General features: G+C 59.1%; 1 protein-coding gene across 8 annotated transcripts in view; it reads left to right on the forward strand.

Moving 5' to 3' along the window:
- SPEG (striated muscle enriched protein kinase) overlaps nucleotides 1-27,140 on the forward strand; it is a 55,494-nt gene that overhangs the window by 4,030 nt on the left and 24,324 nt on the right. The window contains exons 1-14 of one of the 8 annotated variants that reach the window (XM_034655240.1): nucleotides 3,089-3,291; nucleotides 3,744-3,786; nucleotides 4,719-4,753; nucleotides 5,341-5,430; nucleotides 5,514-5,850; nucleotides 8,670-9,982; nucleotides 11,808-11,951; nucleotides 12,277-12,459; nucleotides 21,327-21,502; nucleotides 21,744-21,832; nucleotides 22,605-22,780; nucleotides 25,321-25,581; nucleotides 26,612-26,770; nucleotides 26,870-27,059. In XM_034655240.1, the coding sequence (XP_034511131.1) occupies nucleotides 9,802-9,982; nucleotides 11,808-11,951; nucleotides 12,277-12,459; nucleotides 21,327-21,502; nucleotides 21,744-21,832; nucleotides 22,605-22,780; nucleotides 25,321-25,581; nucleotides 26,612-26,770; nucleotides 26,870-27,059 (1,559 nt within the window). In that variant the 5' untranslated portion in view covers nucleotides 3,089-3,291; nucleotides 3,744-3,786; nucleotides 4,719-4,753; ... (1 more) ...; nucleotides 5,514-5,850; nucleotides 8,670-9,801. The other 7 variants (XM_034655239.1, XM_034655241.1, XM_034655242.1 and 4 more) reach the window with 7 other exon arrangements.

The raw sequence follows: 27,140 nt of genomic DNA on the forward strand, positions 1-27,140 counted from the left end.
CATTTCATTATTTAATCTTCCAAGCCCAGATTACTGTAGTAATGGTTACACATAGGAGATAACTGGGGTCCCAAGAGGGAATTTACCCGAGGTCACATGGCTAATGAGGTGACAGAGCCTGATCAATAGGGGTTCAGGTCCATGTTGCCTGTCCTCAGAAAGAGAAGCATGGGAAGACTAAGGCCAGGATTTGTTATCCTTAACTATCCTTCTCCGACCATATCCCCAAAGCCGTCTTCAGGCCCAGTCTCCAAGATAGGCTGGGTATTCCTCTCTTTCAAAACATCAGGCTCCCACCTGTGCAGGCTGAGGAGCTATTTGCAAACCAAGTGATCAGAACATGTGCCACCCTCAACGCTTGGGACAGGTGTGGCTGGAGGGGGGTGGCCTAAAGGGCAGGGGGTAAAGAGGAGAGGGCACAGCTGAGAGAAGGGGCAAGCTGACAGTGCTTGCCATGTTAGTTCGATGTTTCATAGCCAGAGTCCAGACTCTGGCTTCAATCGGCAGGGCCAAAGGTTAACAGATCAGCGTGAACCCTGCTGGGGACTTGAGGGCGTGGAGAGGAGAGGTTAGAGACAGGGAGAGAGGGCTTCTTCAGGCAAGGAAAAGGCGGGGAATGCACCAGAGCCTGTGTCGAGGGATATTCTGCAGTTATTTTATTTACCAGGAACTTGGAATGTCTGGATGAAAAGCCAGGAGGAAACTAGTATGGAGGTAGGGATGGGTAGGGAGAGTGTTGCCATCCACTCATGCCCAGTCCTCATCAGGGAGGGGAGGAGGAGCCAGAGTGGGAGCAGTGTGGAGCCCTGGGAAGAAAGAGAGACAGGAGCAGAGAAGCGCCTGAGTAGCCAAGGCCCATGCAGGAGAACTTTCCTGAAGCCAGGCCAGGCTCTCCCGGGAAGATCCTGAGTGGCACTCTGAGATGGCCGCTTCTCCAGCTATTTCTTAGAAAAGGCTCTGGGTCAGAACGGAGGCAGGAGGAAGGCTGGATGAAGGAGCTGTTCCAGGAAGATTTACTCTCCCTATCCCCGCCACCCCCAGCTCTGCCACTCCGTCCCATTTTTGCCTAGTGCCTACTGCGGGCCTGTCGCTGTTACAGGTGTTTGGGCTAACGGAAGGGGGGATCCCCCAAGTTCCTGTCCTCCTAGAGATCACATCCTAGTGAGGGGAGATACACAACATGCAATACACCCAATAAGTAAAAATGTTACAGGGTGTCAGAAATGCAGAGAAAGATAAGCAAAAGGGGGGAAGGGAGAAACTGGACTTTCCAGGCAGGAAAAAGAAGCAAATAGGAGGGGAGTGGGTTCATCTGGCTCAGAGGAGGGTCTGTGTGAGGAATCACGCATGGCATGATGCGTTGGGTTTCCTCTGGAAGGGGAAAGGCTGGCAGTGCAGAAATTGGGAGTCTGGGTTTGGGGAAAAGAGGGCAATCTAGGGCCAGTTGGGGGTGGCCCACCCTGCAAGCATGCCCCAGGCCAGCCCTGTGGGGGTGAACAGTGCAGACCCAGAGCAGGAACACCGAATCCCACAGGCCTGTCCTCGGCCCAGCTGTCCCGTCACTCACGCCCGCTGCCCATTGGTTATTTTTGCTATGGAATGTGCCAGCCCCTCGGATTCTCCTGGGGAACAGGGGCTCAAGTTACCCCCTCTCCTCACTCAGCTCCCCCATCTGTGAGTGGGTGTATTTGGGGGTGGGCAGGGAGAGCGCCTGTGGGTGTCCAGGGTCCTCTGGCTGGAACCCATAGGGACACATACATGTACGCTCTCAGTGCTTGTCCCCATTCATGTGTCTGGATCTGCAACATTTGCTTTTGGGGGTCTGGGAACCAGGACCACCTGTATGCACCCAGAATGTACAAGACATAACTTTAACCTTAAAAAAAAAGAGGGTCCATAAACTCACATAACTTCAGGGGTCAAGAAAAAACTGGTAGCAGTGAGTGGCACTACTTGCATATTCTGGGATGGGCATTAGGATCTAGAGGACAGTGGAGACACAGAACCTGTGTGGCTTTGGCCAAGTGATAGGACTTCTCTGAGCCTTAGTCACTTGTCAGTTAAATGGAGCCAGTTCAGTGTTCCTAAGGGGTTGTTGTGAATGAGGTGACATTTATAAAGTGCCTGGCACTTAGTAAATGCTTAAGAAACTTAGTTATAATGATTGTTGGGGGGAAGGGAGAATTGAGTTTCCCGGCAAAGTGTGCACGGTGCTGAATGGGAGGAGGACAAAGAGTTTGGTGAGTATGCTCACCTGTGAGTGAGAAGGTGGGTCGTATTTGTGACTAACAGGAGTACCTCTGGGCACCTTAGCTGGTGTGTGTGTGTGTATGCCAGGGGGCAGGGACAGAGGACCTACCATCCAGAAACTCTAGGGCCCTCTCTGGCTCTCCGGAGGAACCTGGGGGTTTTCATAGTCTCGGTTCCTTTCAGCACGGAGCCCCCACCCACCAGGGCCCTTGCCCTGAGTGTGACCCAGGCGCCCCCACCCGGCGCTGTGGCCCTGTGGCGTGTTCTGGCCGCGACGAGTTCGGGGCTGCCTGGCACAGGGTAGTGTGCGCATGTTTGTGGAGTGAGCAAGTCGAGATGCGGCTGACCTTCCAGAGCCGCCCCGCGTTCGGCTGCCAATGAGAGGGTGGACCGACCTCTCATAGGGCCACGGCACCCCCATCTGTGCCTCAGTTTCCCCATGTGTCCAGGGCCCAAGAGGCAGGTGCGGGGTGGGGGTACCCGGAGGCAGGTGAGCGGCGCCCCAGGGGTCTCAGGGGAGCAGGCCAGGGAAGGGGCGCCAGGTGGGGTCCCCGGGGGAGGGGGCGCGGGGGCCGCGCCCGTCCCACCCAGCCGCCGAGGGCCGCGGCCGGGCGCGCTCCGGGGGGCTCCCCGGCCTGGGTGCCGAGCACGTCGTCCCCTCCCGGCGCTGAAGGGCAGACCACCACCCCCACTCCAGGCCCCGTCGTCCGCAGTCCCCCGCGACCACCGGGGGAGGCCCCCGCCGCAGCTTCGGCGTGGATTGCCCCTTGGCTTCTTTGCCACCTGGTCTCCCCTCGCCTCCGTCCAACTCCGGCCCCCCGCCCTAGCTTTCCCCAGCCCCCCAGTCTGGAGTCTTCCATCTTCCCGAGCTCCCTGGAAGCCACGCACAGGGATCCGCGCCGAGCTCAATAAATTCCCCAAGCCCTGCCCTGTCCTCCGCGTACCCAGGCCTCCTTCCTGCATTCGTGAGGCTCTGGCCCTTGGGGGAACTTGCCCTCAGCTTCCCCATCACCCTCCCTGACCGCTTGACACCTATTTCAGGTATGTCCTCCCCACCCCCCCTACCAGGGGGGTGTCCTCGCCCCTCCATCTCCCAGTTATCCAAGCATCCCCCACCCCCATCTCTTCCTTCACGTCAGTCAGCCTCCTATCTTGTCTCCTAGCTTCCGTCTCTGGGGTATGGCTCGGGTCCCCAATCCTGTGAGCCTCTGTCGGACTCCCAGCATTTGACCCACAGCTTTGCTCTCCTCTCTCTTCCTCCTCTGCTTCTCCCCAGAGCCAAGCTGGGGAGCCTGGACCTCCTGCTGGGAGGGCTGAAAGGCAGGGGAGAGTGGAGACATTCCCTACAGGGGGAAGTGTCTGTGTGCATTATCTGCCACCCCCCCCAAGCCCCTGCAATGAATTTCTGTTTAATATAGAGGTTTGGATGGGAGGTAAGGGACAGCAGGAGTGAGCCTTTCTCTCAACAACTCATTCTGGCTTTTCTCTTTCAGAAAACCGGCCACTCCCGCCGGGCCTTTGGCAGACTCACCCATGGTGCGTGGACCACAGGCTCCCAGCTCTAGCCCATGCCCACTCCTTCTCTGGGTCCATGTCTCTTCACGTCTCATGCCCAGGCCCTGAAGACAGCCCATGAGATGTGGGATCCCCCAATACACATCCATACCCATTCAAGGAGGTGCCCTGTACCCCGTAGCTGTGGGGTGAGGGGGGTAGGGGGGATCTCACTAGCACATCCCACCTTGGGCCTAGGCTCAGGGTGCTCCATCTATGGGGCCAAGTGAGGATGAGCTCATTGCCATGCTTCGGCATCCAGCACGTGGCTCTTGCTTGTCATGGCACTCATAGAGAAACTGAGGCACAGAACCTGCTAGAATATGGGAAAGTTAAAAATATGCCCAGGAAACTTTTCGTGTAGCCTAATCACTGGGCACTTTTGAGGACCATTCAGCAGTAGAAGAAAAGGATCAGGAAGAGGGTGTACCTGTCAACATCGTGGTGCAGAACAGGTGGGGGGATTGGTTTGCAAGGAAGGGTCAAAGCACAATGCAAATATTTTAAGAGAGGGTGGGCCTGACCCCTAATGGGGGGCCTGGGTCTGTGACTGGGCTGAGCACAAGCAGATGTGTGTGTGTGTGTGTGTGTGTGTACACGTGTGTACGTGTGTGCGTGTGGCCAATGGCAGCACCAGTGAGAGTGCCAAGGGTACAGAATCGCTGGGGTAGTTGGAATAACCAGCAGAAGCATGTGCGCTCCCCAGCTGGGCACAGTGGGAGCCTGCAGGCTGTCAGGATGAGAGATGCTTTGCCCATTCCAGGTGTCTCCCTCCCCCTGCCCCATCCCCACAGGGTATTTCTGGGCACTGGGTACCCTCATGCCTCCTCTGTCCTGCCTACCCACCATGCCCTGCCCCACAAACGCTCTGATAACAGTCTGTCCATGTCTCTCTCCTGCTGCTCCTATGGAAGCGAAGTTTTCCGCTCCTGCAGAAAGCAAAGTTACGGTAGGAAACTGGCTCCTGCCCTAGCCCTCCACTCCCCTTTCCTCCCTGCCCGACCCTGGCCTCTCCTCACCCTGCCTCAGCTGCACCCTGATGTGTTCCAGCTGGTTTGGGGTGGAGGACAGGCTGGCCCGGCAGTTGGTCGAGTGCCCTGACAGTACGACTCTGAGGTGACTGCCCTTTGTTCCTGGGGTACCGGAACCCAAAACGTAGAGCCTTGGAACCTAGGATCTTGTTATTTGGGGGCTGCACAGGAACCTATGGTGTCACTAACAGATGAGGATCGGGAGGGCTGAGACCCTGGGGATCCATTAGGTGGCCGGGAGGGGCGGTGGCAGGTGGCTTTGAGGGCCAAGGAGGCAGGGCTGAGTCGCCAGGGGCCCTCAGGTGAAGCCATGGGACTGGCCTGAGCAGCCCAGGATGGGCCGGGGGGACGAGGGGGGTAAAAGAAGGGAGAAGATAGGTGTGGTGCCCCCCCCCCCCGCTGGTGGTAAGATTGAGCCTGCTGCGGGGGAGGCGGGAGGAGACACAGGGAAGAGTTGGAGTCAGAGGGAGGAGGGCCCTGCCCACACAGACCCCTTCTTCTCCAGACTCCGAGACGGGCGAGGATGACATCAGCGATGTGCAGGGGACCCAGCGCCTGGAGCTTCGGGATGACGGGGACTTCAGCACCCCCACGGGTGAGCTATCTAGGCTGCTCCAGGAGCAGGCAGGCGGGCTTCCCCCAGGAGGGGCCTGGGCTTCACCGTGCTCCTTTCCCTAGGGGGCTCCGACACCCTGGTGGGCACCTCCCTGGACACACCCCCGACCTCCGTGACAGGCACCTCAGAGGAGCAAGTGAGCTGGTGGGGCAGCGGGCAGACGGTCTTGGAGCAGGAAGCGGGCGGCAGGGGTGGCAACCGCCGCCCCCCGGGCAGCCCAAGGCAAGCACAGGCAACCGGGGCCGGGCCACGGCACCTGGGGGTGGAGCCGCTGGTGCGGGCGTCTCGAGCTAATCTGGTGGGCGCAAGCTGGGGGTCAGAGGATAGCCTTTCGGTGGCCAGTGACCTGTATGGCAGCGCATTCAGTCTGTACCGAGGACGGGCGCTCTCCATTCACGTGTAAGTAATGGCCTCACCCGGGCCGCACTGTTCCACCTCACCGTGCCGTCCCGCACTGCCCCTCACCACTCCGTCAGCCTCCAGCCCTCTCTCCCCTGCACCATCCGTCCCTCTGTGCACTTCACCACCCCTGCTGCCACCCTGGCCCCGGCTGCCGACTCTGTCCTCCCACACCGCATCCTCCCTCTTCCCGTGCCGTCACCACCCACAGCCTCCTGCTCCCACCTGTCCTGGCTCCCTGTGCCATCACCATGGTCTTGTGGACCCCTCTTGTCCCTTCCTCATCCCCTCCAAGATCTCCACTTTCCCAGGGGCCCTCTCCCACCTCGCCCATTCAGGCTCCAGTTGTCCCCAGGATCCCCCCCCCAGGGCCCCCTCCGTGCCTGCTGTCTCAGCAGCTGCTGCCTTTTCTTCTCTATGCACATTCCTGTTCCCATGTGGGCCTTTTTCTGGGAGCAGCGGAACCTTTCTGCAAGGCAGCTCCTGAGAGAGCAGAAGAGCAAGGGAGCAAGAGCACGGCCAGAGGAGAGAAGAGAGTGAGGCGGTCAGGGAGTAGATGGGGCCAGGGGCCTGCAAAAGCAGGAGGATGTGGGCTGTGTGGGAGGCAGGGGCAGGCAGGGAGGGTTGGAGTCAGGGGGCTGGGGTGGAGGCAGAAGGCTGGGAGTGATGCAGGCCGGGAACGTGTGAGGGCCTGGTGGGAAATGCCTGTGCAGGGGCGGGTGGTGGTGGTGGTGGTGGTGGTGAAGGTTGTCCTGGCAGGGGGTGGCAGGAGCAGGAGCGGAGGTGTTGGAGTGAGGCATCGGAGCCATTTTTGGAGATTTGGGGCTGGTAGATACAGGAGGGAATGCTATAGTTGAAGAGGGGAGTGGCTGATGATGGAGGAATTGGGGGGACATTTGGGGAGCTGAGAGGGACCTAACTTGTGATGGGTATGGGTGTGTGGGGGAGGGACCATCATGGAGGAGAAAAGAAGGAGCCTGGGGGGGGGGCTGTTTTGAAGGTGGTTGGGGTGGCTAGCCGTAGGCAGGGAAGAGGTCTGGGGCAGGGGAGGCTCCCTGGCTTTATCCACTTGGCATGAACCCGGTGCTCCTCAGCCCTGGACTTGCCTTTTCCTTCCCTGCCTTCCTTTGCCAGGCCTCAGCCTGAGCCTGGAGTTGCTATGGCAACTTCTGAGGAACCCATTTCCTTAGTGATGTCTGTGGTACAGAGGCTGGCCTAGCGCTCCGAAGTGCCGGCAAGGGGCCTCCTCTGCTGTCCCCAATTTCTCTCGGATTTCTCTAGGAGCCTTACCCAGTTCCCAGAGGCCATTCCTCGGGGACTCTGCTGTCCTTCGCCCAGAGTAGACTTGGCCTCCCTGCAGGAGGCCGGCTGGGGTTCTGTTCTCTCAGGCACCGGATGGCCATTCCACCCCTCACCCCTCTCCCCCGAGTCAGAGGTGGGGCCTGCAGGGGGGGATGGCTGACCCAGCCTTCCACCCTGCCCACTCAGGCAGCCCTAGAACTTCTGCCGACGCCAATACCCTATTTCTTGTCCCTTCTGTGCACTCAGAATCCTAGACATTTGGAGGGAATAAGGGCTCAGGAGTCGGACTGCCTGGGCTTCAGTCCTGGCACCGGCCATTTCCTAGCTGTGTCACCTTGGTGAGGCACTTTACCTCTCAAGCCTCAGTTTCTCCCTCTGTGAATGGAAGCAGTAATGGCTCGTAGCTCAGAGGGCTGATGTGAGGATTATGAGTGAATGTGTTTGAAGCCTTTAGTACACGCCTGGCCCCCAGTAAGGATGCAGTGAGCCATTTCCTGAGTTTCTATTAAGCTCTCTCTAATGTGTCAGGTATGATGTTACTATCTTGGATTCCTTTCTTTACCCATCTTGCTGCTTGATGTGTCCCCCAAGAGTCCAGAGGGGAGAAACTGAGGCCCAGCTCCTGGGCAGCAAAGCTCTGTGGGTGAGAGGGGTACTCTGAGCTGACCAGCTCCTTCCCTCTTCGTCTTCTCCCACACCCCTTCTTCAGGCCCACACAGTAGTTATTTCTGAGCTGAGTTATTTCTGAGCATACCCCTTTGGGGAGCTTCTGTGCTGGGGGCGGGGCAGAGGTGGCAGGGTGGTTCCAAAGGACTCAAGGTAATTTTCCCAGAGGCAGGACAAAGTCAAAGGCCTAGAGTGGGGGCAGGTTGATCAAAGGGAAGGGGAGCCTGGCTATTCTAGTCTTCTACCCCAGGGACCTCAGCTGCCACCTGCTGCAATGCGATTCCGGCAGCGCTGGAGAGGGGCTCAGGTCTGGTGAGGCATCTCAGGTGCTAGGTCGTCCCTGAGATAGGGCATGGCTCCCAGAAGGCTAGTGTCTATTCTTCTAGGGGTATGTGCGGCTGAGGATGGGCAGGGCTGTGGGGGCCAGCTGGGGCAGGAATGAGTGGGAGGCTGCATTCCTGAGAGGGCCCTTCCCCATCCACCCCTCCTGCGTTCCCTCACCACTTCATCCTTTGGGTCCTAAGCTCATTCTTTTCTCTCTCACCGCTCTGTTCTGTTTCTGCTGTTTCCCCAGCTTCCGGGGCTGGGGGGAGGGGGCTGGCCAGAGCCCCAGGGGCTGAGTGTGTACTTGGGCCCAGCCACCAGCCCAATCTTCTGGTGCCAGGGCTGCCAGCCTCTCCCCAGCACCTGCCCTGGCTGTTCCTTCCTCTTGGAGGGGGGAGGGGGAGATGGTCTGACCCATGTCACCCCCAAGCCTTCCCAGCATGCCCCACCGTCCAATTCCCATCACGAGCTGAAGGTCTAGGAGGGAGACCCCTAAATCTTCTACCCTCTTCGTCTTGGTTCTGCAGCAGCGTCCCTCAGAGCGGCTTGCACAGGGAGGAGCCTGAGCTTCAGCCTCAGCTGGCCAGTGAAGCCCCGCGGCGCCCCGCCCTACCGCCTCCCTCCAGGTCCGCACTGCTGCCCCCACCGTCCCCTCGGGTGGGTAAGCGGCCCCCGCCGGGACCCAGCGCCCAGGCCCCAGCCACCCCCACATCGCCCCACCGGCGCACTCAGGAGCCCGTGCTGCCCGAGGACGCCACCGCCGAAGAGAAGCGAGGGAAAAAGTCCAAGTCGTCGGGGCCCTCGCTGGCGGGCACGGCGGAGTCCCGGCCGCAGACGCCACTGAGCGAGGCCTCGGGCCGCCTGTCGGCGCTGGGCCGCTCGCCCAGGCTGGTGCGCGCTGGCTCCCGCATCCTGGACAAGCTGCAATTCTTCGAGGAGCGACGGCGCAGCCTGGAGCGCAGCGACTCCCCGCCGGCGCCCCTGAGGCCATGGGTGCCCCTGCGCAAGGCCCGCTCGCTGGAGCAGCCCAAGTCCGAGGGCGGAGCGCCCTGGGGCACACCCGGGGCCTCGCAGGAGGAGCTGCGGGCCACGGGCAGCGTGGCCGAGCGGCGGCGCCTGTTCCAGCAGAAGGCCGCCTCGCTGGATGAGCGCACGCGGCAACGCAGCCCGGCCTCCGACCTTGAGCTGCGCTTCGCCCAGGAACTGGGCCGCATCCGTCGCTCCACGTCGCGGGAGGAGCTGGTGCGCTCGCACGAGTCCCTGCGCGCCACGCTGCAGCGCGCCCCGTCCCCTCGAGAGCCTGGCGAGCCCCCGCTCTTCTCCCGGCCTTCCACCCCCAAGACCCCTCGGGCTGAGAGCCCCGCAGCCGCCACCGCTGCCTTCCAGCCGCCCCCTCCGAGCGTCGCGGGGAAGCCCGGGGATGAGCAGGGGAGGCCCAGGAGCCGCGGGTCGGCGGGCAGGACGGAGCTGGGGGAAGGCCCGCAGCAGGAGGTTAGGCGCCGGGACCAGTTCCCGCTGACCCGCGGCAGAGCCATCCAGGAGTGCCGGAGCCCCGTGCCACCCCCTGCCGCCACCGATCCCCCTGAGGCCAGGACGAGAGCACCCGCGGGTCGGAAGCGGGAGCCCCCAGCGCAGGTCGTGCGCTTCCTGCCCTGGGCCATGCCGGGCCAGGAGGGCGCTGCTGTACCTCAGACCTTGGAGAAGAACAGGGCGGGGCCTGAGGCTGAGAAGAGGCTGCGCAGAGGGCCAGAGGAGGACGGCCCTTGGGGGGCCTGGGACCGCCGAGGTGCCCGCAGCCAGGGCAGAGGTCGTCGGGCCCGGCCCACCTCGCCTGAGCTGGGTAAGGCCTCGGGGAGGGCCGAGAAGGTGCAGAGACCTGGGTGGGAGGGCAGTTGTGTGGGTGTGGTTTCACAGGGAAGCTACAGACCCAGGTTCGAGGTTGAGTGAAGGATTGTGAAGGTCCTTGTGCTAGAACCTGCCTGCTGGGGAGGTAGCGTGCAAGTGTGTTTTGGTGGAGGCTGACTGGAGCTGAGATGTGAGCAAAGAAAGGTGCCCAGATGCCTGCATAGGTGCCCTGGGTCCACAGGGCTGCTGGATCAAGGATCTAATGGTGGTGGGAGGCAGTGGTGGAAACCTAAGGAGCCCCTCCAAACCCCACCCCTCTGTATGGGAAGAGATGGAAACCCATCTCAATAAATAATGTCAGGTCCCAGGTAGAGGCGAGCTTTGGTCCAGCCAACTCAGCTTCTATCCCAGTACTATCCCCTGACCCATCCATGGCCACAAATATCGGACCCAGTCTTTCAAGGTAGCCTCTCTCCCATCCTTGAGTCCTTGTATAGCTGAGCTGACTGTGGGCACATGCCAGCTTGTGTGTCGTCTCCTCGTCTTCCTGTGGATGGTGGCCAACAGCCAGAACACCCCTGCTCCTAATTCTGCTCACCCTGAGCACCAGCTCGGGGTCCACTCCTGGAAGGAGGCAGAGGAAGCCATTCTTGGCTTGCTCCCACCCCTGCAGCTTCCCCAGGCCAGCTGCCTCTGCCTACTCACTGCACTCAGGGCACCTAGTCAGGGTCTCTTTCACTGCACTGACCACCCTGGATTCTTCTTCAGCCAAACTACTCTATTTTTCATTTAAGGATTACCATCTTCAAATTTTTAAAGGTAATTAGGTGCCTGTCCATCATGCTATTAGCCACATTATCGCATACCACAACACCGGCGCTGTGCTAGCCAGGCGCTCAGGGGTGTTAGTTTAATCGGTATGCCAGCTCTGCAAGAGGGGGGGTGTTATTTATCAGCTCCATCTCACAGATAACAAAACAGAGGCGCGGAGAGGTTATCTAATTTGTCCAAGGTTAGGGAGCTAGAAAACAGCGTAATTGGGATGCTCACTGCTCTTTTGGTTACCTACCAGACTCTACCTTGTCTAGCTTAGAGAACGTCCGAGTTGGAAGGTACCCAGAGGGAGCCACTACAGTGGAGCTTTAGGATATCTTTGTACAAGCTTCCTGTGAGCAGGGAGCACGGCTTATGTCTTGCTGTCTCCCTGGTACTCAGAGCTTAGCGTGCAGTGGATGCAGTGGTACTGTTTGGGGGATGGACAGAATCAAAGCCGATTCATGAGGCTCTCAGAGGCTGCTGGACCCACTTGCTGCTCCCTCTTTTGAATCCAGTGGCATCACTAATCTGACAATTTACCCCATGTTGCCCTGTGACAGCGGTATGACTGCTTAAGGCTTGGGTTGCTGGTAGCTTGTACTGCCTGTTTGGAAGCTGGTAACATTCTGTGCTGCTGCTAAGAGCGCTTGCATAAAACAGGGCCTGATCTACCATCCGCAGTGACTGATTTGTAGAAAGACACGCACGACACAGTCCGGGCCTTCCTCCAGAAACCACAGTGACTGTGACTGAAGTTGAGAAGCCAAACTAATGTAGAGTCCTGGCTGCCCTGTCCTGTTTGAGAACCACCCCCCTTCTGTCTTTTCTTCCCTGTCTCGGGACATTCAGGAGAGAGACCCCTTGATCCCCCAACCCCCACCTTCTAGAAGCCCTTCTCTCTGGTTTTTTCTTTCTAAGATCCGAGGATGCCATTATCCCTTCTCCCCCTGAGTCATCCCCACAGGGACCGTGTCCCCTTATCTTGTCACCCATGTCTCCGGCAGAGTCTTCGGATGACTCGTATGTGTCTGCTGGAGAAGAGCCCCTCGAGGCCCCTGTGTTTGAGATCCCCCTGCAGAATGTGGTGGCGGCCCCAGGGGCAGACGTGCTACTCAAGTGTATCATCACTGCCAATCCCCCACCCCAAGGTGAGCTCCAGGGCCAGGGCCAGACTAAGGTTGAGACAGAGAGGGGGAGTTCCCCCTCCCCCAGTCCTCAGAGGGAGGGGTAGGGGAGGAGGGACATCTGCTCCATGGGGCTGGCCTGACTCCTGTGTGTGTGGTAGGGGAGCTTTCCCAAATGCCCTGGGAGAGGGGAGGGCAGGCCTGGGCTTCTGTGAATGAGGCAGGAAGTCCTCAGGATTCCCTAGGGTGGGAAGCCAAGTGGTTTGGGCTCTGTGTAGGGTGAGGGGAGATTTGCCCCAGTGGACTACTGTGGGCCATGGCAACCAGTCACACCGCTCCTTCCCCACAGTGACCTGGCAGAAGGACGGGTCTGCACTGCGCAGTGACGGCCGCCTTCTCATCCGGGCTGAAGGCGAGCGGCATACCCTGCTGCTCCGGGAGGCCCGGGCGGCTGATGCCGGGAGTTACACTGCCACCGCCACCAACGAGCTGGGTCAGGCCAGCTGTGCTGCTGCGCTGGCTGTGAGACCTGGTAGGGAGCCTGTGGGCCCCGGGCCCCGGGTGGGATGAGCAGTGACCCTCCTTCCCACTCCCAAGCCTAGAGCTCAGGCTCTTAGCCAGCGTGCACCGTCCGATCTCACATGCTGGCTGCTCTGCTGGAAGCATTCTAAGTGGCCTTGCTTCGGAGAGGGGGCCAGATTCCCAAAGGCACACACCAGGCTGGCCAATTCATGAAGTCACTGAAATTTGTCTTCACGTATCCTCTAAATGCCATCGTCTTATGGCATTTCCCTGAAAATGGTCCTGTGGGGAAAGCAAATTATCCTTGAAGTCTTGGAGAAGAAGAATCTCCCAGCGCAAAGGGCTTAAAAGCCATCAGGAGCCTTCTGAGGTCATTTCCTCTAGAACAGTACCCCTCCCCCCCACCAGTAAAAAGGATGATTTTAAGTGCCACAACCTTTCCCCATTCCCTTGGTCCTTCTGTTGAACCCAAAGCCCTAAAGAGAGGGTAGCTGAGAGCCCCGCTCTGGAGATGGCTGTGGCTGAGGCCGCCTTTTTTGCTCTTTTTACGAAAGCCCTCACTTGGTGTTGGACTGCTTCCTTTGGGCGTAAGCCCAGTTTCTTTCAGGTTCAGGGTAGGGCTGGACTGGTGTCAGTGTGCATGGCTAGTTCTGCCCATTCAGGTTGCTGGGCCTGACAGTGTGCTGATCCTGGGCAGTGGGAGCGAAGAGGTGAGGCTGGGTGGGCAGGGTGGGGGGGGGAGTGCTTTCCAGAAGGAAAAGACACAGACTCAACTGTCAAGGATATTAGCACGGGGTCATCAAGCTAGATCAGAGGACCTAGGTTGGAGGACAGTGCAGGGCAAAGGAGCATCGAGCAGTGGGGTCAGTGTTACAGGGTGCTGGATTGAGAGGTGATGGGGCCCTGAAGGGCATTGGGATGTAAGAGGCAGCAGGAGGGGCTGGGCATGCCTGAAGGGGAAACAGTACACGCTGTTCCATCCCTGTCTTTCACTGGACATGACAGGAGACAGGTTACAGAGCCTGTCTTGCTGTGGGCCCAGGACTTCTATACGTTCATGATAAGGGTGATTCTGGTGGTATCTGCCCTGAGCCCCAGTCCTGCATTTGATCCTTTTGTTTGTACCCTTCTGGCTTTGCAGAATAGCCGGCCTTCATCTTCCTTAGCTTCCATACCCCTCCCAGGAGCCCGTGTTTTAGTCTTTCTCCTTCTCCTCACCCCTCCCAGCAGGCTGAATCATGCCGTCCCTCCACGGCATGCTTCCGTCCTTCTATCACCTCTGGGATCTGGCTTGTGACTCAGCTCCCAGCTCTCCTCAGGGGGCCTGGGGCTGGCTCCAGGACTCTGGTCAATACCTGCCTTGGGCTGAGATTTGGCAAGGAGGATGGGGGGGGGTGCCCCGATACTGGCTTGTGGCCATTTGGGAGCCTTTTAAGGTTGGGAAGGAGGCTTGGGGCAAGGCAGCTGTCCGCTCTTGACTGGGAGCTCTGTGTTTGTCGTACTGAACCTCCCTGCCCTTCAGTTTCCTCATTTGTATAATTCTACCACCCTCACGAACAAAAGCAAATGTGTGAACAGGCTTTATGGACTGCAAAGCTGTAGACAAATGTTAGCTGTTAGCGTTATGAAGGGGTGCTGTTGTGCACAGGTTTCCACGAGGCTCCAGAAAGCTGCCTTTTCCTTTTCTGCCCATTCTTCAGACTGCGGCTTAGGGACTCCTCCCCTGCCATCGACAGACCCACAGCCCCAGCTCGCCCGCATTTCCCAGCCTCTGGGTCCTCACCCCATCATGGCCTGTCTGTGCCTTCCCCTCACCCCACCCTGGGGAGCCAGAAAGGCTTCATCGCGTTAAGCAGTGGCACTGGGCTTTGCCCCCAGAGAACAGCCCCCATAAGTCATGCTGACTCGGCCCCAGGGCTCTCTTGGCGGAAGCGGACTTTCTTCCCCTACAAGGCGCTGTTTGGTCCAGAGCGCTTGGACAAGGGCCAGTGGACCTGGAGAGCAGCAGAGTGGGTGGAACCAGGGGGCGGCACAGACATTTGGCAAGGAGGGGGGTCTCAGGCCTGGACTGTGTGTGGAGTGAGGGGGTGGGGCTAAGAAGGGGTGTCAGGCAGTGTGGCTGCAGGTGGGGTGCAGACTGGGGGGGGGCAGCTGAGGGAGAGAGTGAGTAGTGTCGGATAAGAAGAGGCCTCCTAGAAGCACCTCCCTTTCTTGCTTCTTAACCTCCTACCCTAGGACCCTGGCAACCAGGGCTGGTGGCACAGTGCCCTCTTGGGGTGCCTTCCTCAAAGGGGCCTGCTTTGGAGAGCCCACAGATCTCAGTTTCTGGTTGGGAGCCACAGGAAGAGGGAACGGATAACTAGACAACGTAATTGCTCAGGCGCTGTGGTTAGAAGGCAGGGTCTGGTTCTCATCACCCCAGTCCTGGGCCCCTTCCAGCCTCCCCCAGCCACCCCATGGAGTACTTCTGCTGAAGCCACAGTCGTTCTCCCAAAGGGTGTGTGTGTGCTGGGGCGGGTGGTTGGGGAGTGTGAGAAGTATGCTTACCTGAAGCTAAGGATTCTTAGCTGCCCACATCCATCACACAAGCATTTACTGATACCGACAGGCTGCCAAGTTCTACATCTCTCTGGAGAGTGTCCTTTCACACCTCTCCTCTTATTTGGGCTACATCCCCCCGTATCTGTCCCTTGGAGAGGCACGTGATAGGTGGTGATATTCCCATTTTACAGATAGGAAGACAACAACATGGAGAATGAAGTGACATAGAGCGAGCCCAAGGCTAGCAACCTTTATTGAGCACCTGTAATTTGCCTAGGAATGTTGTAAGCAACAGGTGATTTGGGGATGCTGGAAATACTTCTGAAGCAAATAAGCTCAGGTGGATGATGGATGAAAAGAATATGAGTAGTCGGCATCTACTGAGCGCTTCCTACGTACCAGGCCCTGTGTTGATTGGGTTACCACATTTACTCTTGCCCTGGGTGGTAGGTTCTGTTATTTTGCCCACATTACGTATGAGGGAGCTGAGACTTGGAAAGCTGCAGCAAATTGCTCTAGAGAAATGCTGATCAGAACTTTCTGCCATGAGGGAAATGTTGCATACGTGCCCAGTCCAGGGGTGGCAGCCCCTAGCCGCGTGTGGCTGTTGAGCTCTTGAAATGTGGCTAGTGCGACCAAAGAACTGGATTTTTCTTTTCTTTCCGTTTTAATAAATACGCATATAAGTAGTCTCGGGTGGCTAGGGCCTATCCTGGTGGGGGGCTCAGGTCTAGGAGCAGAGGGCCAGTCAGGGGCTGATCATGATTTGAAGCCCTGTTCCTGGGCTCCTTACTGTCCTCCTCCTTACTGTCCCCTTCCCTGCTACTCAGAGGAGGTTCAGGGTTAGGGAAGAATTGTGCTGATGAGCTCACGCTGGGTGGGGGAGTGAGGGAGGAAGAGACTGATGATGCCCTCTGTGGGTGGGTCTGATGGGGAATTTTCTCTCCTTCCTCTCTGGCCTCCCCACCTCCACCATGGCTGTGATCCCGTGCCGTCTCCCTGCATGCCTGGTGTGAGCACATTTGGCTCACCTCCAGCTCGGGCTGTGACAGGGGGCCCTTTGGGTGCTGGTCAGGAGGAAGGGGGAGATGGGGGCTCCATCCTGCTACCTTCAGTCGTCCCTCAAGCACAGATCTTGTCTATTTGAACCCAAGGTTCTAGCATTTTCCAGCTGAGACCTTGGCCTCTTCACATTTCCTCAGCTGGCCACAGTTTTCTCACATCTGTGAGGTGAGGGTCCGTATACCCCCTGGGCTACTTACTTGGTAAGATTTATGAGGCTTTTTGGGGATGAGGACACAGCTAAGGACATTTGGGCCAGAGGCTGTGGCTTTTCAAAGCTCATTCTGGCCCCACCAAATGACTGATACTGTCAGAACAGAACAGAGTCTAGTTACGGGGGGTCAGGAGTATAAAAGGACACAGCATGGTCCCTCGACCAGACTCAGCCCTTCCTCCCCACTCCCGGCTTCCAGAAGCAGGTAGGCCCTGTGGGGTGTCTCCCAGGGCTGCTCCCTCAGAGTGGGGTTGTCACGCTCAGCCTGTCCGAAGAAGGGGCACCTAGTCTGCTGTGGGTGCCAGTGCTTTATCTGGCACAGAGTAACCCCACGTAATCACGCATGGGGAATGAACGGTTTCTAGGGCTAGGTCAGGCCGACTGTGGTGAGTCCTCTCGGCTTCCTTGTCCATTTGAAATCAAAACAGAAACCTCAGCACCACTCTTCTATTCTAGAAGGGGTGATCCCCACGACAGCCCCTGTGCGTTCCCAGCCGCAGGCCGGCCTGCGTCTCCCTTTTCCCTCGGTCTCACTGTCTTCCACTGTGGCGTGACCACACAGACGGTTAGAGGGATCGCCTCTGGAGACGGTGCCCTTGGAGCGCGGGTTGGGACGGGCCAGGACACGCACGTATGAGTGCTCATCAATTCCTGCATGTCACCCCTCCCTCCGAAGCCTCGAGGAGCTCTCCTTTGCCTTCAGAGTGAAGGCCAGACTCCAGAAGCTGGCCTCCACCGTCTGGACCTGAGGACGACCTGAGGGTGTCTGGAGGCCGCTGAGGCAGTGGGAGGCACCTACTCCAGCTCCCTCGGGCCTCGCTTCTCTCAGCTTTGCCCAGTTGGGTGGCCAGCAGGTGGGGCTACATACGATTGTCTGCACGTTCTTGCTGTCTCTGAATATTTGCTCCTGCAGCTTCCTCCTCCGGAAAGACTTTTTCCCTTTTTCCTGCTTCAACCAAACTCTTGATTCCTATACCACCCTTTCCCTTAGTTACCCTGTGTTCCCTGAGTCCAAAGGCATCTTCTGTCTGTGCTTGTGGCCCTCACCTGCCCTTCTCTTGCCTGCTCATTATTCCTGTGCACTGTTCCAGTTGTGTTTGTATGGGGATTGTCATCCCTTCCAGCCAGAAGGCTCCCCAGATCCTGACCGTGCTTTGGCCACTTCTTAGCCCCCGTAGCCATACCTGGAGGCCTTCCTGGATAGTCCGGGGCTATGTGGACTGCAGGATTGTGTGGGAGGTCATGGTGCAGGGGGGTAGAGATCTGTGTGACTTTCCCAGCCCCAGGAACAATCCGGCTGACCTGCAGAGGCTGGGCCAGACGCGCATCTGCAGGGGGTACTAATGAAACCCTGGGGGGTGGGGCACAGCAGTCTGGGGTTTAAGCTCTGTCCTGATGCACCGTGAGCCTTGAGAACCCCTGCTGTAGAGTCAGGGACTTTGCTCAAGATGGGAGGCCAGGTGGTGCCATGGGGAGCACATGGGCTGTGGAACCAGACCTCTGAGGCTCAGAACCCTGCCCTGAGCTTTAGTGGCTAGATAAGACGGAACTCACCTCTTAGGGTTGTCCTACTCCCATGAGGATCACGGGGGTCCCTAAACTTCCCTGTGCATAAGAATCATCTGGAGTGCTTTTTTAAATTTTTTTTTTGAAGATTGTATTTATTTATTTGACAGAGAGAGAGAGGGAGAGAGCAAGCACAAGCAGGGGGTGGCAGGCAGGGGAGAAGCAGGCTTCCCGCTGAGCAGGGAGCCCAACGTGGGGCTCAATCCCAGGACCCCAGGATCATGACCTGAGCCGAAGGCAGCCGCTTTACCGACTGAGACACCCAGGCGCCCCACCTGGAGTGCTTTCTAAAAATGTAGTTTCCTAACCTCCGTTTTAGGAAATCTAATTCTTTAGGTCAGAGTAAGTAAGGCCCAGGAATTTATAGTTTAAACAGGCTCCCAGGTGGTCCTGAGGTAGGTGGCTGAGAAGCCCTGGTATAGAAGGCCTTTCTTGTAGGTGGCTGTGACTCTGTTTACCCTTAGAATGTCTCAAGGGATATTGGGACCGGTATTGAGCTGGATGCACTGGTGTGGGGAGGGAGAGCCCCCCCCCAAACACACACATACCTTGAGGGCTCCCTCACACCTGTATTTTCATCAAGTGAGGTTGATCTGGGAGGAGTGTTGAAAGGACATGTGTGCACAGAGTCAGCATGTTTTGGGGGTGGTGGGGTGTGTAGGGGCAGCACTCACATGGTCGGCATATGTGCATGTTAGGTTTGGGGGAGCACGTGCTCCCCACTTCCTGGGTGGTATAATGTTTCCCACAGTGAGAGCCAGGCTTGTGGGTGAACAGGGCTGACATATAGGGACTGGCTACAAAGATGGTTTTGGTGGTGGGGCTGGTAAAAAGTGGGGTGGCGCCAGAGCCTGGTGTGGAACCGCAGAGGTTTTGGGAGCTGGAGACAGAGATCCTCCATCTCAGAGGGGGCCTGAGGGCCCTGATTTGTGTGGATGCCCCCAGAGTGCAGTTCCCCCAACAACCACCAGGGGTCTCTGAGGCTCCCTGCAAACCTTGCCAATCTGCTTTAATCTCTGTTCTCCTCTCTGGGCCTGTGAGTGCCTGCAGAGCCAACGAACCTCGAGGTGAGCCTGGAGGTCAGCAGGCTCCATGGCAAGGAGGCGGCCCCCGCCTCCAGGGGCCATACCTGTGGTCACAGCATCAGCTGGTGGCTAAGCCCCTGGCAGATGTTCACCAAATGCCATTCTGACTTGCCTCCCCACCTCCACCTCAAGACAGCCAACCTGAGTGGTGGGCCCCCCTCCTCTGCCAGTTCCCCCCTCCTCCTTCACTGGCAGTGCTGGGAAACACAGGTCATAGCTTGGGAATGTGGCCTTGGGTTGCGGGGGGGGGTGATAAGAGGAGAAAGAAGGGGGGGCTCCTGGGTAGCTCAGTCGGTTGGGCGTTCAACTCGATTTCAACTCGAGTTGTGGTCGTGGGGTCGAGCCCCACGTTGGGCTCCACAATTAGTGGGGAGTCTGCTTGGGATTCTCTCTCTCCCCCCTTCATGTGTTCATGCACGTGCTCTCTCTTTCAAATAATAGATGAAAAATCTTTAAAAAGGGGGGGGGGAGAAGGCCATGTGACCTCTCTTCCACAGCTCCCCTGTTCTGCTGCTGATCTCCAAGCCCCTTCCCCAGCCCAATTCCAGATGGCAGCTAGTTGTGGGGTGTTACTAGAAGCAGCCCTTGCCTCATGACCCTTGGCCCTGGTGGGGCTGACAGGGTGACCCTGTCAGAAGTGGTAGGAGGAGAGGTGGGTGCAGGCCCAGTGCCCCTGGGTGGTGCTGGCCAAACCTGCCATGGCAATAGTGGGGAGGCAGAGGTGGGATTTGGGGCCCCCTCAGGTTGAGTGGGGGTATTTCTGGGAAGGAGGCCGAAGGTCCTGACAATTCTCTGATTCTCAGCACCAGAGAAAACAGGGTATGGCCTGGCTCCAGTATTTGAGGCCTGTCAGCACATTCCCACGTGGGGATCTTGGTGGCTTGCTCAGAACAGGGGGCATCCTAAGGGCCATCTGCCTCCAGTGCCTCCTGTGGTGGGTATGTCGGAGTGAAGGGCTCAGGGCACGCATCTTGGAGCTGTGGCGTACCGCCACCCCCATCTTCCCCCAGGGACTGAGGCCCCGGCACTTTGAGTTGAGGCGCCAGTGAGGGGGCTCTGCTCTTGTCAGGGTCCAGAAACTGTAAAGAGAGAAAAGGCAGATCCTGCTGCTTGGGAATGAGCAGGGTGGCTAAATACAGCCAGGCTGCGCTCGCTCTGCCCCTCCCCTCTCCTCCCCCTCCACTCCAGGCTGGGCTGCTTGTGGTCTCAGCAGGCACCACCTTCCCGGCCAGCTGCCGGCCTGCCACCCAGCCTGTCCCTGCCTGGCCGGCCCCCACCTCCTCCTTCCCCTCCTCGGGCTCCTTCCCCTCCCCCAGGCCCTCGGTGCAGAGCCTCAGCAGGGTCAGTGGAGTGAGTGGGGCTGGGCAGGCTGGGCTCCTGCTCCCTGGGGAGCTGGGTGGGGTGGGCAGTGGGCAGGCAGCAGGAGGGCCTGGTGCCAGGGCAGAGCCTTCAGGACAGGCGCAGCCTGGGGTCTGTGTGCAGAGTCTCGGGTGAGTTGGGGTGCAGCCCGGTGGGGGGCCGGGCCACAGGGGCTTGGGGTGGGGGAACCAGGAGGAGGGGCCAGGGGGCTGTGGCGGATTCATGTCTGTATTTGGTAGTCGGATAGGAGCCAGCTCAGTGAAGCCGGGCCCCTGGCCAGTTGCAGGGGAGGGCGTCAGGGCCCTGGGGACACCCCTCCCCCAAAGCGAACACTGGTGCCCCCCTCCCCTTCCCCAGTCTGAGTCGCCCTTCTCTGTGGATGACTCAAACTGCTTTTCCATTCCCTGAGAGTTTTGGGGTCCATGTTCTAGGGCTGGGGCCAACAGGTGCCCCTGGGGTATCTGGGGCAGGAAGCTGAGAAGGGAGAGGGGGAAGGGCAGGCTGGACAGTGCCGCCTCACTGGCCCTGGCACTGCCCAGATGGGGCTTGTCGGAGGTGTGTGTTCCTTTGCACCAGGCCCAGCTCACTCAAGAAACAGGTGTCCTGGCTGTACCACTCTGGGGACCATCTACATTAGGGGCCTGCAGTTCCAAGCCAGGAATGTGGGTTCCCTGCTCCAGTGGAATTTCAAGCCTCCCATGGGGCGCAGGGCAGCCCCTCTGCTGCCTGTATCCCTTGTCCCAGGCTGTTCGCTGTGGTCCCTACTCAGGAGGTTCCACAGTGTCCGTGGTAGGAGAGTCTGTGGAGAGCAGGATTCAGGGGCTCGTGGACAGGAAACATCTGAGCAGGGTCACACAGCAAGCAAGTAGGAGCCCCATGAAGCAAAGTCAGGGCAGGGCTGGTCTACCTCCTGGGCTGTGTGGAACATTCCAGACCTTATCAGGTCCTTGATCTTGGGCTGATCTATCCAGCTCTCTCATTCTTTCTGTCCCCCCTTCCTCCCCTGGCGTCTCTGTCTGTGCCACTGTCTCTCCTCTATCTCTTTTCCAGGCGGGTCCACATCACCTTTCAGCAGCCCCATCACCTCTGACGAGGAATACCTGAGCCCCCCAGAGGAGTTTCCGGAGCCTGGAGAGACCTGGCCCCGCACCCCCACCATGAAGCTCAGTCCCAGCCAGAACCGCCGCTCCTCCGACACTGGCTCCAAGGCACCCCCCACTTTCAAGGTCAGACCCCTGAGGCCAGCACCCAGCCCCTGGGCACCCCCATTCCTTCATGTATGCCCTTGTTCTTGGGGCCACACCGGGTTCTAGCAAGACCTCGAGCTTGGCCCCATTAACCCTTCTTATCTGGAGCCAACCCCAGTTAGCCCGGTGTGGAAGAGGCCTCTGTCCCAGAATCCTCTGGCCCCCAGGAACTGCAGCTGGGCCTTGAATGTCTCCCCTGACACCTTGGGGTCCCCTTCAGGTCCCCCTTATGGACCAGTCAGTAAGAGAAGGCCAAGATGTCACCATGAGCATCCGTGTGCTGGGGGAGCCCAAGCCAGTGGTTTCCTGGTAAGTAGCAGCCCGCAGACAGGCGGTGGCCCAGTGAGGCCTGGCTCCGGGTGGAGGGGAGTGGACGCTTTGTGGACTTCCCTGGGATCGGCCCAGCGTTCTCATCCCAGGTCCAGTGGTGTCGCTCCCCGAACGTGCCCCCGCCCCGTTGTTCAGGCTCATTCAGGGCTTCTCCTTCTGGGGCGGGTTTAGGGTAACAAAGATCTCTTGTCTGTTCTGCGCTCGCCCAGCCCCATCAGGCGACAGCAGGGGGATTTTTGAGGCCTGCTCTGCGCCCAGCCCTGTGCTAGGCCTGGACATAACCGTTCGTTTCTGAGCTGCCAGAGCCCGGCAGGGAAAGGTGGGCCTCGGCTACAGTGCTTCACCCGGGTGCCTGGAACCTGGTTCTTCTTAGTTTGGGTCCTCCTTTTCATTTGTAATTGATTTTCTAGTCTCCTGTGTGATTTTTTTTTTAACACTGTTAAGTTATTTCTTATCCCTTTTGGCCAGTGGGAAAGCTTTCTGTTCGTTATCAATTATAAAAATAAGACACAAAGACATTTCAGAACTATTAAGAGCCGAATAGTTGTGGTGAGGTTCCAAGAAGGGTAAGATCCAAGTAGGCAGAGGTGTTCTGGAAGTTGCTGGCGGGGGCAGGTGTTGGCAGAGTCAGGGCGAAAACTTGGCCCTGTAACCTGGGGGACAGATCTGGGAAGTGGGTAGATGATGTGAGGAGCTTGCAAGGGCAGGTTGGGAACTGGGCCCCCAGGCTGAGTTCTTGTCCCTCCGACAGGCTGAGAAACCGGCAGCCCGTGCGCCCGGACCAGCGGCGCTTCGCCGAGGAGGCAGAGGGCGGGCTGTGCCGGCTGCGGATCCTGGCCGCCGAGCGGGCAGATGCTGGCTTCTACACGTGCAAGGCGGTCAACGAGTACGGCGCCCGGCAGTGTGAGGCCCGCCTGGAGGTCAGAGGTGAGTGCCTCACACTCTCCATGACCCCTCCCCACCCCCCAGCCCCGGCCCTGGCCCCGGCCTCATCCCTGCGCAGATGCCAACTTTCACACAACCTTGGTCGGAGGATGTCACAGCAGGCCTTAGAGATCCCGTAGTGGGTTGCATATGTTGTAGTTGAGTAAACTGAGGCCCAAAGAGGGGAAGTGACTTGTTCAAGGCCACACAGCAAATTGTTCAGTGCTCAGCCTACTACACAGGATGGCCTTCCCTGTGCTCAATCACACCTGTCCCTGATGCTAGCCAGAGAGAGACCCTGCTTCCTGCCACCAGCTGTCCTCTCCCCACACTCTTCCAAGCTTTTGTCCCCTTGCCCTTTCCAGGCTCCTCCCTCACATCCACCCTGCTTCTCTCCTCTTGCCCCTTTGCCCTCCTACCTGTCCCATTGCTGTGCAGAAGCCATTGTGGTTGGAGGTGGCAGTGGGGAGAGTCTGATAGCTGGACCCGTTCGGAGGGGCTCTTGGGGTGACTTGGGCTTGAAGCATTGCAGGGACCCCAGGGGTGCCAGGGTAAGCAGGACCGTGGCATGTGGAGAGGGCTGGGCCCCTGGAGTTGGGGCATTAGGGCAGGGGACCTTTCAGGCAACAGGGATAACAGGCAGGCCTGAGCCAGGCTGCCCTTGGGGGGCTGCTGGTTTTCCTCCCCAGGGCTGGCCATTAACCTTGCCTTCTGCTTCACCCTTTCCTGCGAGCAGCTCAGGGCTGGGGAGCCCCTCCTTAGCTCCACACTCAGCCATCATCCCTCACTTCCTGGTAGAGGCCAGCTCGGAGAGCTTCACAGGATGCCTCCAGCCCCAGATGGAGCTCAGACCCTCACAGTCATGGTCACCTCCACTGGACCCTGCCTGCCTCAGTTACCTGCCCGGTGCCTCCTGTTCTTGGGGCTGCCACCTCCTTGGTCTCTGAATTCTTCAGCTCTCCCTGCACCCGAATCTGGCCCCTATTCCCTGGCCCGTTCCTTCCCCTCCAGGGTCTGGCTCTGCCTTGCTTTTCTGTGTTAACCCTTGTCTCAGTGCTTCTCTCTCTTTGGGATTCCTCCTGACATCCCCTAGGCTTTGGGTGCCCCTGATGCCTGTGAATGCCTTTTCCCTGGTTGCCCACGGCCTCTGCCTGTCCAGAAACCCTGGAGACCCGCGCAGCCTCTGGCTGGCTGCCGGTCCCTCCATCCCCAGGCTGATCTTGGAGGAGCAGAGAAAGGCAGGGTGCCCTGACAGTTTTAGAGACAGCTCTCCACGCAGAGGGGCCCTAGCCAGGTCTGCGTGGTGTGCGTGCCTGTGCGTGCGTATGCGTGTGTGCGTGCTGCACTAACCTGCCGCTTGCTGACTGAGGTTTTTGTCTGTACACAGGCGAGTGAGCTCAGGGGGCCGCCTGCGCTCCCCCCTGCTACCCTCCGAGCCGCGCCCCTGTCTCAGGCACCTCTCGGACCTCGCTGTGTTTCACTGCCTCCTGCCCACAGACCCTGCCGGCCCGCCGGCCTGGACCCTGTCCCAGCCTCCCATTCCATCCCCTCCCCACCTTATGCAGCATCCTGGGATAGCCCATGGGCCCCTAGGGACCCTTCCCCCCCAAATGGACATATGGCTGGGCAGGCTGGGAGCCCCCACATGGACTGAGTGCCAGGAAGGGGCAGCCATGAGGGGTATCAAGACACCTCCCCCCACCCCCAGTCTCTCCCTGCAGGGGAGCACCCAGCAAGCGCATGTGCTACCGCTGCTACAGGCCCTGTCTGTCTATCTGTTTGTCTGTCTGTGTGTCTGTGACAGTCAGGGAAGGGTGCCTCTGAGGTGGAGTGGGGTGAGGCAGAGCGGGAGAGAACAGGGCATGGCATCGGCAGGCTGGGGGGACCCAGAGAGGCAGGAGGCTTTGACAAGGGGCTCATGAAGCGGGCGACGGGGCACTCACCATTCCAGAAACGGGTTTTGAATGGCACAACACTTTCTATTTCTCAAGAGACTAAAGCCAGAGGCCCTCAGGCCCTACACTGATGAGGAGGCCTGACCGAGTCCAGCTCTGGGCAGGTTTAGGGCTCATCTGGGGCTCCCCTGTTCACTGTCAGGGCCCAGCTGCTCTGTCTGGGAATGAGGGTGTTAGCCAGGCTTGGCCAAAGAGTAAGGGCCTGCTTTCGTGGGTGTGGAGATATTTGAACAAAGCTGTTTCTTAGCTCAAATAAAGTCTAGTTTGTACCCAGCTGGTGTGCTGTGTTGTTTTTTTTTCCGCCGCCGTCTCTGCCCCTATGTGGCCCTCTCAGATTCCCTGCCCTCGATTCCCTCCCGCTTCCCCTGAGTTCACCCTCCCTGGCCCAGCTTGGGGTGCCCTCCCGAAGCCAGGCCCCGGAGCTCCTTGCTGTCCTGGCCGGGCGGGCGGGCTTCCCCTGCCTCCAAAGGAACAAAATGCATCTCTCTCTCTGTATCTGTCTGTCTCTTTGTGTGTGCGTGTGTGTGTCTCCCTTGCCCCGTTGTGTCTCTATTCTACGCGTGCCCCCTGTGGCCGCTGTCCCCCCAGCACATCCTGAAAGCCGGTCCTTGGCCGTGCTGGCCCCCCTGCAGGACGTGGACGTGGGGGCCGGGGAGATGGCGCTGTTTGAGTGCCTGGTGGCGGGTCCTGCCGACGTGGAGGTAGACTGGCTCTGCCGAGGCCGCCTGCTGCAGCCTGCACTGCTCAAATGCAAGATGCATTTCGATGGCCGGAAATGCAAGCTGCTGCTCACGTCTGTGCATGAGGACGACAGTGGCGTCTACACCTGCAAGCTCAGCACAGCCAAAGGTAACCACCCACTCAGGCCCTGCAGCTGCCATGGGGGCCCAAGAGCTGGAGGAAGGGGACTGGAAGTGTAGGAGCCAGGCAGTGCACCTGCCTCGATCAAATCTGCGTATGGAGTGGCCCCTGGCACAAAGAGCCTTCTGTGTCCATGTGGGCTGGTGTTTCCATAGGGATCCAGTCTGCTGTGGTCTAGCGAAGCCACCCGGACTTGGGTTCCAGTTCCTGCCCTGCCACAGACAGCCACGTGACTTTAGACAAGTCACTTCATCTCTCTGAGCTTTAGACTATCCATCTGGAAAAAGGGATCATGAGACGAGCTACCTTGTAGGGGGACCGGTGGGATTAATGAGCTAATGTATGTAAGGAACAAAGTACAGCACAAGCCTGGCAAAGGGTGGCACCTAATAAATGTCAACCATTATTGTTATGAATGACATCTCTGACCCTGGTCCCCGTCCTCCTTCGAAGAGCAGAGATAATGGCCTCACCAGCTCCTGGTGATGAGTGCCTAAGGTGACACTGGAAGCCTTTGTAAGCAGGAGGGGATCTGATCAGCGGAAGGGGCTCTGATTTCCCCCAGAAGACTTTTTGTGGGGTGGTGTCTTAGGGCCAAGGAGCATTGCTCTGGGTCCGGGATGAGTGGGAGGGCACCACCCAGGCACAGAGGAAAGTTTCCCCAAGGGCAGGGAAAGGTGTGGAGGAGGAACTGGGTTTGGCTTCCAGGCCCCTCTCCTACAGCTGAGCTGAGCTTCATCGTGAGTGGGCAAGGGGTGATGAAGAGGGGCTCCCGTTGTGGCCCTGGCCACCGTGGCAGCCCTGCCGCCCACCCTTGTGAACCTCCACCCTCCCGAGAATGCCAGGTCTTAGGGTCTTGCCCACTGCCTGGCTCTGGTGTCTGGGGACTAACCCTAACCCAGTCTCCAGCTCTGGGCCCAGTTCCCCTTTCCTGCCCAGTACGATTGTGGCCCCTTCGGGTTGGGGTGCCTGGGACTCCGTGGCCTTCCCTGCCACAGTGCTGACCCCTCCCCACTAGACGAGCTGACCTGCAGCGCCCGGCTGACTGTGCGGCCCTCACTGGCGCCCCTGTTCACTCGGCTGCTGGAGGACGTGGAGGTGCTGGAGGGCCGAGCAGCTCGCTTCGACTGCAAGATCAGCGGCACCCCGCCCCCTTCTGTTACCTGGACTCATTTTGGTATGACCCTCCACCCTGTAGATGTTGGGGGACCCCTAAGGCCCGGAGGGCAGGGCCCCTCGATGAGCCTGCTCTGCATTCCTGCCCCTCCTCCCCCAGGCCGCCAGGTGGAGGAGAGCGAGAACTTGCGGCTCCGGCAGGAAGGAGGTCTGCACTCTCTGCAGATCGCGCACGTGGGCAGTGAGGACGAGGGGCTGTATGAGGTCAGTGCGGCCAACACCCATGGCCAGGCCCAGTGCTCGGCCCAGCTCTACGTGGAGGAGCCTCGGACGGCCGCCACCGGCCCCAGGTATGGCAGGGCTCCCGGGGTGGCCTGCACTGCCTCCGTGGTGCCCCGGCCCCGAGGTGGGAGGCGCTGCTCCGGGCCTCT

Source organism: Ailuropoda melanoleuca, chromosome 2 (assembly GCF_002007445.2).
Source record: "Ailuropoda melanoleuca isolate Jingjing chromosome 2, ASM200744v2, whole genome shotgun sequence".
Taxonomy (NCBI): domain Eukaryota; kingdom Metazoa; phylum Chordata; class Mammalia; order Carnivora; family Ursidae; genus Ailuropoda; species Ailuropoda melanoleuca.